Source organism: Geospiza fortis, unplaced genomic scaffold, assembly GCF_000277835.1.
Source record: "Geospiza fortis unplaced genomic scaffold, GeoFor_1.0 scaffold172, whole genome shotgun sequence".
Lineage (NCBI taxonomy): Eukaryota > Metazoa > Chordata > Aves > Passeriformes > Thraupidae > Geospiza > Geospiza fortis.
This window is the reverse complement of record NW_005054309.1, coordinates 6,569,448-6,585,353: the sequence shown is the minus strand read 5'-3', so window position 1 is coordinate 6,585,353 and position 15,906 is coordinate 6,569,448. Positions and strand designations below refer to the sequence as shown.

The following is a 15,906-nucleotide window of genomic DNA, read 5'->3' as shown; positions in this document are numbered from 1 at the left end:
CTGCTTGCCAAGCTCATATCCCAAAGGTGAGGGAAGGGAGCAATCATTACTACACAGAATTAAGGCGGCGGTGATGGAAATATCACATTATTATTTTTGAATTACAGGGCAGTGTAATGTTGCTGTTGACAAGGACATAATAATCTCTTCTGCAAACAAGTTTTGTCAGGGATTTATAACTCTGAAGAAATTTGTCTAGGCCTGAAACTTGGCATCATGTCATTTAACAAAGTACTAATTTGCTGTCATACATACTCTTAAGCCTTGCAAGTGCAGTAGGTGTTGAGCTCCATGATAAGCACATCCATTGGCCCTTTAAAAAGGTGATATTACATCTACTTTGGGGTTTCCCTGGGCACAAAATGATTACAAGGACTTAGAGGAAAAGCACTCTGTATAGAAGATACTGAGAAGAAAACAAAGAGGAAAGACCCCTTCAAAATGAGATGATCCAACAGCCCTAGAATTTTGGATTTATGACTGTACAGAGAGGCCCCAAGGCCTTTAGGAGAATTCCTGGGTGAATTTTGCCTTTTCAGCAGCCTGAGAAGGGCTCTCTGCGGGCAGCCCATTAACACTTGCCAACACTTCCTGCTGGGCATGAGCCTGCTAAGTGTCTCAGCTATTTATGAGCTGCATTTAACAACTACAGCACCAGTCACAAACAATTTACAGTGTTATGCTCATATTGCTTTTTCCTTGTTGGTTTCATGTTCATGTAAACTCACTTTTCTGTTACGGAGGTATTGGGGGTGGCCTCTAATGAAGATCATATTCTGTAGTTTTCGAAAGCTTTGCTGGAAAGGGATTGAAGCAGGGAAAGTTGTCAGGAAAAGTTGCTGGTGGTTCCATAACAAGATATTCCTATCAGGCAGGATGTAAATGTGTTATTTTTAAGGTCAAAGCACAGGCAGAGAGTTTTGAAATGGGCTCGTTAAGGCAACAACAATCTGATAAAGCTGACTCTCCTGATTTCTTGTGTGTAGTTAATTGAAAGGATATTCAGCTTTGGTTTGATACCTCTCTATAAACATTCTCCCCACAAATCAGTGGAAGTATAGAAATGTACATCAGCTTTATTGGTCATCAGCTTGGCTCTGTCCAGTGTTCCAGAGTTTATGATCCCCTTTGCTGTCCCTATAGAGTGGCTTTAAAGCTCGCTTGGTGCATATTCAGACTTCTGGCATTTTGCAGTTGCTCTTTTATCTTCATAATAAAACATGTATTTAACAACAATTAAATGTTGAAACAGCTTGCTGGCAGATGGGGTGAATTTTCTATCTCCTGAAGTTTTCAAAAATGTCATTCAAAAATATGTTCATTTTATGGTCTGTGTTATAGAGAAGACTGAACTAGAGTACTGTAGTGGTTTTTTCTTGACTTCATTTTTCCTGTATTCCTATTGTCTTTTTTTCACAATGCACTATTACTGTGAATATGTGGTGTTTTCCTTCTCCTTCCAGTTCCAAGCCAAAACTACATTTAATAAATAATGTTTAAATTATGCCTACTTCCTTAACCAGCTAAATACCAAATATTGAATAGAGCAGGTGTTACAGATTGCATGGTACAAATGATCTGTGCTTTAAGAGCCAGGAACCCTTTGTAAAATTACTTTTGGAATGGTTAAATGCAGTGCAGGCCCTGATCTCAGATACTTCAAGGTGAGTCCTTTGACTGGAACAAGGAGCTTAGAAATATTAGTGGGAAAAGTGAAGCTAACAACTGCAGCTACTCTTGCATTCTTTGCATTCTTTAACTAAAGGACGTGTGTTGCTAATAAGATCCCATACTCCAAAGACTGGTCTCAAATATAAAACTTGAATTGAATATTGATTTTTTAATTTTAGGTCATTTAGCTGCTTGCGTGTTTGTTGGTTTGTTTGTTTTTTGTTTTTTTTTTTTTTTTCCTGAAGTGAGGAAACTGGTTTTGGTGCGCTGAATGAAAATTGAATTGCTAAGATGTTAAGCTGTGGAAAGGGGTTACTACTCATTTGCATAATAACCATTTCAAGGAATTTCATATGAATTTTTATTATGCATTCATATGCAGATTTAAATAACCTTTATTAATACACTCCATTGAACAATAACACCATTTTTTTCATATCATAAATACGGGGAAAACTTAACTACCACAGATAGGCAGTGGTCAACATTTATAAGCTCAGCAAGATTAATATTTGCCATGAAACACCATCTCAAAAACTGCCTTAATTCTGGTTTATGGCTAGTACTGTAGTAATCTGCCAAGGGTTTACCTGTTTGCCTAAACCAATTTGTTAAATTCCTAATTTTATCAGGAATTCTAGACCCAAAATTACCTGTTTATGAAATGCAGTGATGATTTGCTTTGCTTTAAAGGACAAAACATCAGTCTTTAATTTCTAATAAAAAGCAATGTGAAGTGAGTTGGAAAGATGAGGTTGTTGGGCAGTTGCTATTACCTAGCAATGATCTCTGTCACTGATGGTTTGCAAGTTAATCCTTCCACTAATAGAAGAGGCGACAGAGTGAAAGGGCAGATAAATAGCCTGAAAATGAGTTATCTCAATTTTCCAAAGAATATTAATATATGGTTTGATGTCCCCTTGGTGCTTGGCAGGAAGCTCAGTGCAGCAGGCATCATTTCTGGGGCTGGCATTTTTAAATATCTTCCTGAACAACCTGGATGGAGAGGCAGAGTGCTCCCTTGGGAGATCTCCAGGTCATCCACAACCGTGGGGATTGTGGTGCTGGAGTTCAGAGGATCCTTCTCAAACCTGAGGGCTGGGCTAACAAACTCCACAGAGAGCAGCCACAGCAGCTTTGCAGCTGTTTGACTTTGCAGCCATTTGTGGACTCTGCTGGAATTTAAAGACTGAATTTGCAGTCGTTATTTATTAAATAAATAATGCAGGCTTTCACACTAATTTAAGAGTCTTTAGCTCATCTCACTCTAAACTCTGCTGCTCTCACTGCCTCTGGAAGAGTTTGGGCTGCAGGGGGGAGAAATGATTTGCAAAGGGACTGGAATGGTGACTTGGAACATGTGGGGTCTCTTGGCTGTTCCCAGACTGTCTGACAGTTATAGGTGAGGGATATTTATATGGCTGTAGGGGGAAAATAGGCACTGTAAATTGGTATTGTATAGAGGCAGATAGCCTTTCAGGGGACAATAGGCTGTTTCATTATATTGGAGCTTGCAAGCAGTTTGCTCTCTTCAGAGAGCTTCAAAAAGCTGAATTCCACTTTGCCATTACAGTGGGTTCCTCTGTTATGTGGTAATGTTATTTGGAGGTGAATCTTAGGGAGTGAAAATGCCTTAAAACATAAAAATGGAGTGGTAATGTAGTGTTGTATGTGTCAGTCTAGTGTTCATCGCTATGAGAGGTTTCATGTCTTTGTCTTCATTTAATTCTAATTGAGAAGTGAGACTAATGTTTGAAAAGCCCTAAATTACAGATGCTTGTGTGTTGGAATAGCTATTGTCAGAATGTGGGGGAAAAGGCACCCTGTTGTTGCAGTCTGTCAAAGATGATTTGTTGAAAATTGACTTTGAGTGTTTGTAGTGGAGGTCAGAGTTCCCTGTAGAGGGCTTCTACTTCCATAGAAATATCTAGAAGTGCCAGAGTTATGCCTTGCTATTAAAAGAGTGATTTTGTTGCAAGTACTTACCTGGTAGTGCTTTTGATTCATTAAAATGGGAAAAATAAGTGGAGCAAAACAGCTGGGACAATTTCTAAGTAAATTCATCAGTCATTCCGGAACTATGCATTTAAAATACCTATAAATAATAGAATGCTCCATCTAAATGGAAGCCTTTTATTGATATGTAAGTATAGTGTCACCCTGAAGTTTCTTTTTTAATTCATCATTTCCTTGTGTTTAGAATCAGATCAGGCAATTCATATTATTTCCAGCTTTTCAACTTTATTTTAGCAGCATTATTTTGTATAGTGTGTGAAATGAAATTGTTGCACACAGTTGTTAAGCTTTAAAACTACTTTCAGGTAACAAATAATTGTTTTGGAAACTCTGAGCCTTCACTCAATTTTTTAATATTATCTTGAGGACTGACAAAATAATTGGATAATTTCAGTGCTTTGCCATTGGCACTTTAAAATTCCTTTTATTCATATTTTTACAATATATTTCCCATGATGATGTTCACAGGGCTGCTGATGTGACAAAAGACAGGACAATGGAAATGGGGAGAGTGAAGTACTGAGAAGCCAGTTTTTGGGCTTTATTGTCTGTTTCGTTCTCTCAGGTTTACAAAGAATAAATAAATTGTTTAGGTGTGCATATAGAAACAAACATTTCTGTTTTAAATTTTGTTTTAATAGATAAAAAGATGGCCTATCACAAAGTGAATGCAGACCAGAGAGCACAGGGGCACTCTCCATATCTGGACAACGATGAGCTCCAAGCCACAGCGTTGGACCTGGAGTGGGACATGGAGAAAGAGCTGGAGGAGCCTGGCTTTGACCATTTCCGACTGGACAGCACAGCCCAGCACCACCTGGGCAACTCACAGAGCCCTGACCTCGACCTGGAGCCCATCCAGCCTTCCTCTTCCCCAAAGGGAAGATTCCAGAGGCTCCAGGAAGACCCTGACTACATCTCCCACTACACGAGACAGGCACCAAAGAGCAACCGCTGCAGCTTTTTTCGGATACTGAAAGTGTTTTGCAGTGCTTTGATTTTATTTATTTTTGGAATTGTGATAGGATATTATGCACACAAGAAATGCCCTTCTCCCCCAACATCTCAAGAACCAAATAATCCTCAGATCTACCATGAAATTCTCAAGGAAATCAAAGCTGAAAATATTCAACGGATTTACAGGTACGTACCTTGGCAGGTTTTTTGTCTAAATGCTCTCAGGTGTGACTGTTAAGTCTTCACCTGATTTTTTTATGTGGAATCTTATTTACAAACCCTGACTTTTTTTTTTAATGTTCAGTTTTATCATGACACTTGGGAGATGTTCATAAGCGTATACAAAATTCGTCTTTTAAGAATGCAAATTTGTGCTAATCATAATAGGTTTTGCTTTATTAATGTTCTATTGCGAAATATATTATCTTTAATGTAAATGAATTGAAAAAACACAGATAATTCAAATTGAATGGAAATACAGACAATAGAACAGCTGTCCTAGATCCAGCTGACTGACAAATAACACTATTTAAAAGCAAGGTTGATATGAATTATAATATTTTATGCTTTAAAAAAATCCCTATCTAATTTCTGTCACAAAAATGAATTCTGGGTTTTTTTGGTTTTTTTTTTCTATATGGTAAATTAAACCTTTATCTTCTATAGTTTTAGGATGGAAAAATTGACCTTTGCACTCTGAAAGATGGTGATTTGTTTTTTGTTTGTTTGTTTGTTTTTTTTTTCCTTTATTACCTCTTTTAAGAATGTAAGTTTTTGTAAAATACCTGGGTTTGACTGGGTTTGATTTTATTATTTTTTCAGTGTGGAATCCTTTCACTTGTTTGACAGTCTATATAACATGTTTGTGTCAGAGTATAATCACTTTTCTGTAGCAGTGACTGTGGAAGAAAATAGGCAGGAACCAACTTTTGAAGTTGCCAACTTCTGAAAGTTATTTCTATATGGGGAGGGGAGATGAGCTTATTTTTGGTTTCTGGAATGCAAAGTTCCTTTTTCATATTAAAGGTAATGAATTGCAGATTTTTTGACCACTGTCAGCTCAGAAGCAGCAGAACTCCCATCCCTGAAGTTAGAAAAGTTTGTTGTCATGGTCATCCAGAGAGATGTTACAGAGTAGATCAGAAATACATCAGAAGTAGCCACATGGGTGTTCTAGTAATATTTGTATTTTATCATATTTACTAAGCCAAGTCTTAAATCCTGTGAGTAATACCATGTTTTGAGCCAACACTGTTACTAAATTCAAGAGAAAAGGTAAATATGAAGGGTTTCATGTCAGTTTTCAGGTACTGAACTGATTCTACTTCATACAAATCTAATTATTTTCATAATGGGAAAGTGTTCAGGTCATGAAAAATGTTGATTTTTTAATGTAAAAAGATAACTTATTTGTCTTTCAGAGAGTAAATGGAACTGAATTCTGTCATTAGGCTTTGTCACAACCAAAGTATTGGAGTGAGCTAAGCCCTAAGATTGGGTATTACACAAATTACAGCAAATTGCTGACATGTCTGTCAGACTCAGGATAATACTTGAGTACTTTGTGTTTGGGGACTGGGAATCTCTTGCCATTCTACTATTTCAAAGGGTGGTTTAAAACCATCCCTTTTCAAACCCTTTATCACTTGTCAAATGATTTTAGCTTGCTATTAAGATGCTAGTGAGAATCTGGATTTTAGGTAAAATGAATTATATAAATACTTTGAAACTTAAAAAACTTCAGTAGTTGCCATCCTGTAACATAATTCTTAATACTTGTTTGGGTTTTTTTTTCCTGTTTAATAGTATGAATTCAGTAAAAGCAGTCGAATATTAATTCAGCTACCTATCAATTCTGTGTATAAATATATGATCAATGTTTTTAATGTACTGCATTACCCATAAGTTTTTCCTAACCCAGCATTTTGGTCTGAGACAGCTTTTATCCCATGTTGTGTTCAGTTGCTTTCCCTCAACATCTGTTTGGCAGGAGTCAGAGTGACTGCAAGGAAACCTGGATGTGTGTAGGGCTACAAGTACAGAATGTGCAAAGTATGTTGCTTGGGTAAAAAGAAAAAAAAAAAAGCCCAAACCTGACAAAATCAATATATGTTATTTGAAAACTTCCTTCAATAAAATACTGAGTTACGAGGTATAAGTGGCAGCTGCTTAGCTTGCAATTTCTAAATGTTACTGAGCATGACATTAATTTAATTTCTGTTGTTTACTCCTTAGATCAGGCTCAGATGGTATGGGAGTTTGCTAACAATCCTGTGAAGGAATTAGGAGGAAAAAAACCAAAAGTGTTCAAGAGACACAGTGGTGCCAATCATAGTGCTGGAGCAGACATCACCTTAAATGTGCTTGAAGGTCTGGGGTGGGAACTTCTGTTGGGGTGAAATCTGCTTGTGGTCAGCTGAAGCTTTGAGGATTTAACCCTTTGCACTTCTAAAGAGGTGGCAGAAGTGCTCCAGGGAGCTTGTGTTGGTTTTGTTTGGATTAGGACTGGATTCTGTGTGAGTTGATGAAGCCTGTCTACAAATCCCTGTCAAAGTGGTTGAGTCTCCATCCCTGGAGGGATTTAAAGGATGTATAGATGTGGCTTTTAGGGACATGTTTAGTCACCTTGTCACTCAGAAGTGCTGGCTTAATGGTTGGACTCAGTCTTAGAGGTGTTTTTCAACCTAAACAATTCTGTGATGGTGTAGGATATCTGCAGTTTGTGTTCATGGGTTGCTGAATTGGGATATTCAGGTTCTCCACTGGAGGCTCCTGGTGGGCTCCTCTTTTGTCAGTGCCATCCTGACTGTCTGCATCATCCTGGCTCCGTTAAGGTTGTGGGGTTGTTTTTTTTGGTTTGTTGGGTTGTTGTTGATGTTGTTGTTGTTTTGGTTTTTTTGTTTGTTTTTTGTCCCCCCCCCCCCCCCCCCCCCCCCCAGCAGACATACAAGAAATCATTAAGTAAGAAAACTTGGTGTGTTGGCTTTTATTTCTTCGACTTTGCACTTTGTTTCCTGTGAAATGGGAATGCTACAGGATTTCTGTGCAATTTAGCACAGTTGTAATTACTGGTTTTGGCCAAGTTGCTTAATCAGTGGTACAGCCTAAATCAACATTATCTCTGTGAGCCTTTTTGGACACCTCTCCCCACCCCCTCGGAGGAGGTGCTTGCATTGTTCACAATAAAAGGCAGAAATGAGTTAATTCCTCATGTTTCAGAGGTTTCAAGATGGGTTGCCAGAGGTGCCTGAAGGGGAAAAGTAATTGCACAAGAAAAATGAAGAGCTTTTCCTCACCTAGCATGCTGCATTTTAAACTGGGACAAAAAAGAAAAAAGGACCAATATTGTTAATAGGATTCAGTCAGTAAATCAAAGAATTCAGGAGTTTAAATACTACATTTGTTTAGCTATATATTTTTGAAGATAAACAATCTGCTCCACAGTACAGGCAGAATCAGATCTGGTAAAAATCACTCTTGATTCTGCAGACATCACAGGGCTGATGAGAATCCAGTAATTATATCTGTTTGTGCCATGAGTGTAACTTTTTCACAGTGTTCTTCTGGAAGACATATGACAAAATTTAACTTCAAGGTAGGTGTAACTTGTCTCCAAAAGGCCTTCAGGGTGGGTATGAAAAGGACATAAATCCTACATCCAAAACAGGAGAAAGTTGAAACACAGAATCTACTTTTTAAAAGGACACTCAGATTTCTACTATCACTTAAGTGCTTTTGAAAATTCAGCTGGTTTTTTTCTCACTCTGTATGATGTATATAAAGAATTTCAATTTTATTACTCCAAAACCAAATCAAAATGAAACATTCATATTTTATTTGGAAAATGTGGGGCTATTATAATTTTTTATGAGGTTTTAATTTTGGGTCTGGCTTCTGTAAATTAAATGGATAAACAAAGATTGATGTTGAATATTAAGAATAAAAGAAAGAGGCAGTTGTGTTGATGCCAGTGATAACTCTGGCTGTGCATTATTTATCAGATTAGCAGATTGCTCTTGTGTTCTTAAAATTCTTGTAGCCTTATTGAGCTTTACTCATAATTTCTTTCCAAAATTGTACATCTTGGTTGATATCAGATGCCAGGTTTTTTAGATAATCTTCCCATGATTAAAACTGGGATGGGGGCACAGAGGGAAGCATCTTTGCTTTGCTCTCCAGCCAGTCTACAGAGAAGCTCCTACATTTCAACTCTGCTTTTCATCCTGTGTATTCTCACTCAAATGCTCCCTTCTCTGTCATGTTTCTCCCCCTGGAGCAACAGGGAGGTTTAAATCCCTTCATAATACATCCAGTTGTAACTAACTGTCCTTTAGAGGCATATCTGTTCCTTATTCCAGCTGGTGATATCACCTGCAGGATCTCCCAAATCCATCTCTGGCAAGAATTGATTTGTCACTGGTGCCTGCTGCCATCCATAACTTCAGCTTAATTCTTCAAAGGGCTTTGGGAGAGCAGGCAGCAGCTGCTCTCCTGTGTGTCATGGCCAAGGAATAAAAGTGCCAGTGCAGTGAGAAAAGGACTTTTACTTGTTTTTTTTTCTCTTTTTTTCAAAGTGAAGTGAGAAGCTTCCATGTCCAAGTGTTTCTTGTTCCCTGATCAGTTGTAATCAGTGATGTTAATACCTTGGGGCTTCAAATATTTTTCTCAGGCAAAGCCTGTGAAATACATACCTGAGGAGCAGAGAGAGCCTGGAAAATTGTAGTTTTGGAGACTTGGACTGAAGTAAATTTACAGGCTGGTGCTTGGTGAATTGCCTTTTTCCAGGAATGTGGAATCCCTGCAGGAGCAGAGCATCCTCAGGAAGGGTGTGAGGAAGGAGTGCTCTGGTCACTGCTTCCCTGGGTACAGACCCATTTAGTGCCCACTCTTATTAACAGCTACTGCTAATTAACAGCTACACCTGACCTCTCCATGGCTGCTGGGAGCAGTGTGCTGGCCTAGCTCACTTCACTCATGACAGTTTTGTTCCCTGTACACAAATTTTGGTTTTTGTCACACCAACAGCTGGAAAGAACAATGAAAAAAAGCAATGGGAACTCACCCTGTTTCCTCCTGGATATCAGTTTCAGGTGCTTCTTGTGTTGCTATCAAAAATGCAAGTATTACATCTAGTTAGGCTCAGTCTGAAGCCAGGCCTGCTTCATCTTTGGGAATGGATGTTGGTGTATTCCCAGGTAACCAGGAGCTAAGTGAGCTCCCTAGATCCATTTCATTCCCACTGCAGAATCACTTGGGACTCTCTTCATTCACATGATAATTTTGAATGTGTATTTATAAGTACAAAGTCCTTTTTGAAAGGAGATGAGAGTAATACCAGACAAGGGAAAGTTCCCGCTTTTCCCCCTGCCACCTCCCCATTGAAGAATGGCTCTGGGAACATGGGGAGGTGGCTTTTGTGGAAGAAAGATGCCCTGTGTGACCCAAGTGCTATCTGTGGAACAGAGACTTGATAAATTTAGGCTTCAGATACCCACTTATGTCAAGTATGATTTCTTTTTAAACCAAAAAATAGGTTATATCTGTACTTCAGAGGTGTTAATAGAAAGGCTTGTTTGTTTTATAGTTTTCCTTGGTTTCATTATTTTTAAAAATTTTGTTTCTTTTTCTTTATATGAAAAAAGGATGCATTATATTGATATAATACATGAGAAGGACATGTAAGTTTGATCCTGTTAGGGTCATCTGCAGCATAGGCTTATAATATTCCTTTTCCTTTTTGAAGAAACGTCTTAGGTTATGGTTTACTTACATTGAAAGGACGTGTTTCAAGTCCACCAAGTGTTTCACTGAGAAGAAGTTTTCTTTTTCGTTGATTATTTTTTTAACAATATCCATCAAAATATATCGATTTTTAGATGTTTGATTTGGGAAATAATTTCCAGTAAAATCCGATTCTTTGTATTGTAACTGTATCCTTTGTAAATTAAGTACATAGTGTTGCCTTAAGATAATTTTCCTAAGCAATGCATGTTTGATTTCCTAAGCAATAAGTGTGATATGTTAATGAATTAGAATCAATAAACTATATTATGCCACATCAGCATAATAAGCAATAAGTCCCTTGATAAATTTACTGTCACATCTTAGATGAATGGCTTTAGTCCTGCTGTTCTACAGTGCCTCGTGTGTTCCATGAGAAAGTGACACTGGTTTTTGATAGGCTGTAAAGTATAAATGAATTTTGCTCTGATCACTTATTTTTGAATTGCATAATCTTACTAATTTTAAAGATTACCTTGCTGGAATTGCCTCAGAGTCCTCACAAGAGGAGTGTGGTTAGGGTTTAGAGAGAGAACCAATTTCCATGGCCATTAGCTATGTGCTGCGTTACCATCACTGCTTAAAGTGTGGGGCAATTTAGTCCCAATTAGAACAGCAATTCTGAGTGGTGACAAGTGCTGCTTTCCCTAATAGATGATGAAATGAGCTGTGCCAACGTGGCTGAGTGAGTAATTTGCTTTTTAAAGGTCTGGCATTACACATTCCTGCCTGTTTGGGGTAGCAGAGGGATTGAGGAGGGCCTGATGATGCCTTGGATCCTTCTGTCAGCTGGGCTGCCCCAGGACATCTTGCTCTCCCCTTTGCCTGTAGGTGTCTGGTGCTGTTTGAAAAGCTCAGATTTTCAAGGGAGCATTTATGTTTCAGGGACAATCTGGAATGGATGGTGAAACATCTATGGATTGTAAAAATCCATCCATTTTAAGAAACTTTTGGTGAGTGATAGGCTCTGCACTTGACTTTACCTGGAAGACAGAAATACTTGAGATTTCTGAGCAGCTCTTGACACTAATGCTGCCTAAAAGGCAGTATTTAGAAGCTAAAAAGGTATTTACGTTGCCATCTATCATTTTTATAGATTGAATCAAACCACATTTTTCCTAACAGAAAGAACCTGAAGGAATAAAAGCCGTACAGCCTTCTGAGATGACAACCAGTTTTCTTAGAAGGCCAGGTGCTTCCATTTGGCAAATACCACAGGGTGAAGAAATTGGACAAAGTTGTCCTTCGCTGTCCAGTCCTTGAAATTCAATTCAAGGAGGATCAGCAATTTTGGCTGGTGGTCCCAGGGATGTGTTTATAACAATAGTGAGGAACAAACCTTGCAGAACAAACCCCCTTAACAATTTAATTAGTGACACGTGGACTGCCTGAACAACACAGGAGTCTCTTCTATCTCTGCTCTGAACTTCCCAGCGTTACTGTGTGCTCAGAGGGTGGATTTTTCCTCAGAGATGGCGGCTGAGGGCATTCCAAGAGTCCCTACAATTTCTGAGGCAGCAAGCCCAGCAGATTGGTGTTTAGGATGCATCTCTCATCAGCACGGTGTGAGACTGAAGTCCATGGGTACTCCTGAGATCCAGCCTTTCAGTGGGATCTGCAGTTCCATGGTAGGCACTGCAACAATAAGCAATTAGTTTCCTGCCTCTACACATAAATCAAATTAACAAAGCCATGAGGGGAAGGAGTTTTCTCAGCCCTTTCTTGGTGGTGCTTTGACAAGCAGTTCCCTGCCATCAGCACCTATGACAGCTATTTGCTGGAAGCCTGATAAGCCAGACTGTTGCTGAATTTAACTAGCTGCAATTTGCTGTACTGCATTAAGTTACTGTTCATGCAGAATTTGTAACTGAAGGTTGCTGGGGAACATTGCTCAGGATCGATCAGGGATAATGAAATTGATATTGTCTGAATAATAATCAATTTTAATGGTGGTATTCTGCAGTAGTCTTCTGTTAAGGGGCTTCTATTCTCAGTTCAATTCTCTTTGAAAGCTGATGAGTTTCTGGAATGAAACAAATATGGACTGCATTGCAAAGTTGAGGCTTTCCCTGGCAATATTGGAGCTTGTGGAGTGTAAGGCTTTTCAAAATTAAAGAAGTTGGCTTTTTTTAATTTTTACAGTACTGTTCATGGACAAGAAGTTAAATAATGCCTCCTACTCTGTGTGTGTGTCTAATTTCTGTCAGTCTCAGTAATGAGTGATCTTTAAATATACATTTTCAAGTTTCATCCTTCATATAGGCTGGTGTTTCCTTTCTCATCCTTCATGTAAGGTGATGTAGCCTTTGGACACATCCAGTTGCCACAAATTTACATATGTTCCTGTACAAGTTAAAATACCAACTCATACTCTGCTTGGTTTATGAGTGTTTCTTCAAGGCTGAAAAGGCTGTAATTTTCCAGTAAGATGGAATTTTCTCTTTCCCTTCTTTTTTTCTTTCAAGGGAAACAAGAAAGTTGAAAAGTGAATTGAAATGTCACTATCAAAACAGAATGTTCGAATAGCTCAGAAGCAAAATTGTTTGGAAATCTTTTTTTCTTGGAGACCTCATGATTTTTGTTCCTGTTTGGGGAATTTGGGGGGTGTGTGCTGACAGCTCCTCACAAAGCAAAGTCTGGTCTTTGACCAGCTTAATGTCTTTATTTCTCTTTCGTGAAAATTTGTGATTTAACAGAGTAGAGAAGATAACAGAAACAAAAATGAGCATTAAAAATAACACTTTAAGATCTTATTTGTTTTACTTTTTTTAATGGGTGCTCAATCTTCATTAGCCATCTGGCAAATTAATTGGGTTGTGTGAGGCTTCAAGAGAAAGGTCACTGTTGCTGAAAGGGTCAGGACCCCATCACAGATTGATTTCTCTCCAGGAAATTTGTGAAATCTCGGCAGACATAAGTTTGCAATAATTATAGTATTTTACTGAGAGTTGGGTCTAGAGAAAGAAAGTGATTTGGAATGTCTTTCCTGTGGAAGTTGGGACATGGCTGCAGACCCCTGCAGTAATCCTCTCTCGTAATACAGAACTGATGAAATGGCCAGAATTTCGAAGCCCATTACCTTGACTCAGCAGTCAGAACTGGTGTGATGCTCCTGACAAAATCACATTTTGCTGCTGCCTCGGGTGACTAACTGAAGCCCACAGACTGGAGAAGGCCAGGACTTGATCAAAATTTGGAGAGGTGAGACAGTGAGAAGAAGGATCAATAGTTCAAAATGCGTAAGGAGCCCATGAAAATGTCAGTGTGCCTGTGATGGACATTGCTCTCTCTGTTCCAGGAGGGCTTAGCAGAGAGCTCAGATATTCACAGTTACACTTGTGGCCAGGCTGGAAGGTGTTCCCAGTGCTTCTGGAATCTGTTTCCTGTCCAAGGCTCTGTGAGCCAGGGCTGATGCAGTGCAGATTGAGAGCATTTAATTATTGAAATAGTTGGCTGAGTGCTATTTGCAAGGAAAAGGTGGTAGCTCTGGGAAGTCACTTGTTTTATGGTCATTTGTTAGTAATTGTTATTGAATGCTTTTATTTTCAATAAGTGCCAGCCTGGGTGATGGACCTTGTGATGTGTGCATTATTAAATAAATAGGCAGGCTTCAAAAAAGGCCATACAGGTCATGAACAAAGTTTCTGTTCCCTGTCAACTATTTAGGGAAGGAAGCAAGGAGCTGAATTATTCATAACATGCTTAGTGCAAGGCAAATGGAACCTGCTGCTGTGTTGCTAGCAGTGCAAATAGTGACCTAAAATATACAAATGGTTTTCTTCTGTATTATAATGCCTGTTTTTCTTTACTAATCTTTCTGGAAACTATTTAAGAAAATTAAACCCTGTGACAAAAAAAAAAAAAAAAGGTAAATCTGCATGGTTCCTCAGGATCCTAGCACAGATCCTAGCAGGGGATATTGTTTCTAAATTATTCAGTTGATGTGCTAAGAAGATAGATAGGGCATGCTGTTAATACAGGTATTCATTTTGTGGTTGTGGAAAATGTGTGGGGTTTGTTTTTTTTTTAATTCAATAACTTTTGTAAAGGCTGTTTCCTACAGACAGAAACATATCTATTTGTGTAGCTGTCCATTTCTGTATGGGGTTTTGTGCCTGTGTGAATACATAGGTGTAATTTTGCATAATAGCTGAAGTTCTGTGCTTTACACAGCACTTCTCAAAGCTGTCATATATTCCAGTGCTTGGCACCACTTCTCCCTGTGGTTGTGGCTGAAGCCTGATTGCCTTCTAATCCCAGGACCACAAGTACTCCTTGTGTTCATAGCTCCTTTGAAGGGATAAGAACTCAAAGTACCATGATGGTTGTGTTATAAATGCCCAGAGAGTTATTAAGGACACAGTCCTTACATATAAATACAGCTTGGGGGGCTTATCTCATTCATATCAACACAAGTGTTATATAGAATGTAAGATGAAGTTAGTTGATTGCAGTGCAGTACTATTTCCATATAAAAAAAAGATACCTGGGGAGAATCCAGCATTAAATTACAAGTAGAAGTACACAGCACAGAAAAGCTGATGAATGGAACCAGCTCCTTTATGGCTTTGTTCTGTTGTTGGATATTCTTTAGCCAAACTGTCGTAGGGTTCAACACAAGGCAAAATATGTCTATGGTGTAGAAAAGGTGAGATGACTTAGTGATTTCTGGTTTTTTTTCCCCTGATCTCTGTGTTTCATCAGTCTTTTTAGAGCTTGTATTGAAGCATACCAAGATGAATAAAATTTGTGACTAACTTTTTGAATTAATGCTTTTTTCCCCTTTGTTCTTGAGCTGGTTTTGCTAGGATGCCTGAGAGGGCTTGATATTAATAGTCTGTCCTGATTAACAGACTGAGCTAAACCAGAGGATTTGGGCTTTGGTGGCTGGTGGAGCTGGGTGCTGTCACAGAGCTCCTGAAAGGCACAGGGAGCTGTTCATGGCACTGTGAACAGGCTGGGCATTATCTGCGATTTGCAGTTCTTTGCTAGCAAAACTTTTTTTTTTTTAATTTTATTTTTTTTTTCTAAGCAGCAGACTCGGTTAAAACAAAAATCATTTGGTATTATTCTAGAAATACAAAGCTAAATAAATTAAATCCTCCTTTAGTCTTGTGGATTTGGAAATTGGTTTTACATACTTGTGTTGCATCCTGCCTGGATTAATCTAACTCCCTTTTCCCAGTTTTTGCCAGCACTGCTGCCTCAGCAGCCATGTACAGATCACAGATTCCTGAGGAGGAATGAGGCTTATGGATGGCTGGGTCTCTCTTCTCTCTCTCTCTCATTTCCTCCTGACTCAGTATGTCTTGACATTAAAAAGGTTTCTCTGTGTGGGAAACAGTTAATCAGATCAGGATGAGTCAGAGCAGGATTAAATGTTGGCGGTCGGATTGGATCCCTTCCCCTCAGTTAACGTAATTAAGACTGACATTAAAGATCAAATTATCCTATATCAAATTAGGTCTAAGTGAGAAACTC

At 38.7% G+C, this 15,906-nt stretch overlaps 1 protein-coding gene across 3 annotated transcripts in view; it reads left to right on the top strand.

The window, feature by feature from the left end:
* NAALADL2 (N-acetylated alpha-linked acidic dipeptidase like 2) overlaps positions 1–15,906 on the top strand; it is a 421,140-nt gene that overhangs the window by 202,314 nt on the left and 202,920 nt on the right. For all 3 annotated transcript variants that reach the window (XM_031055528.1, XM_031055527.1, XM_031055530.1), the window contains one exon: positions 4,329–4,830. In XM_031055528.1, the coding sequence (XP_030911388.1) occupies positions 4,337–4,830 (494 nt within the window). In that variant the 5' untranslated portion in view covers positions 4,329–4,336. The remainder of the gene's footprint in view (positions 1–4,328; positions 4,831–15,906) is intronic.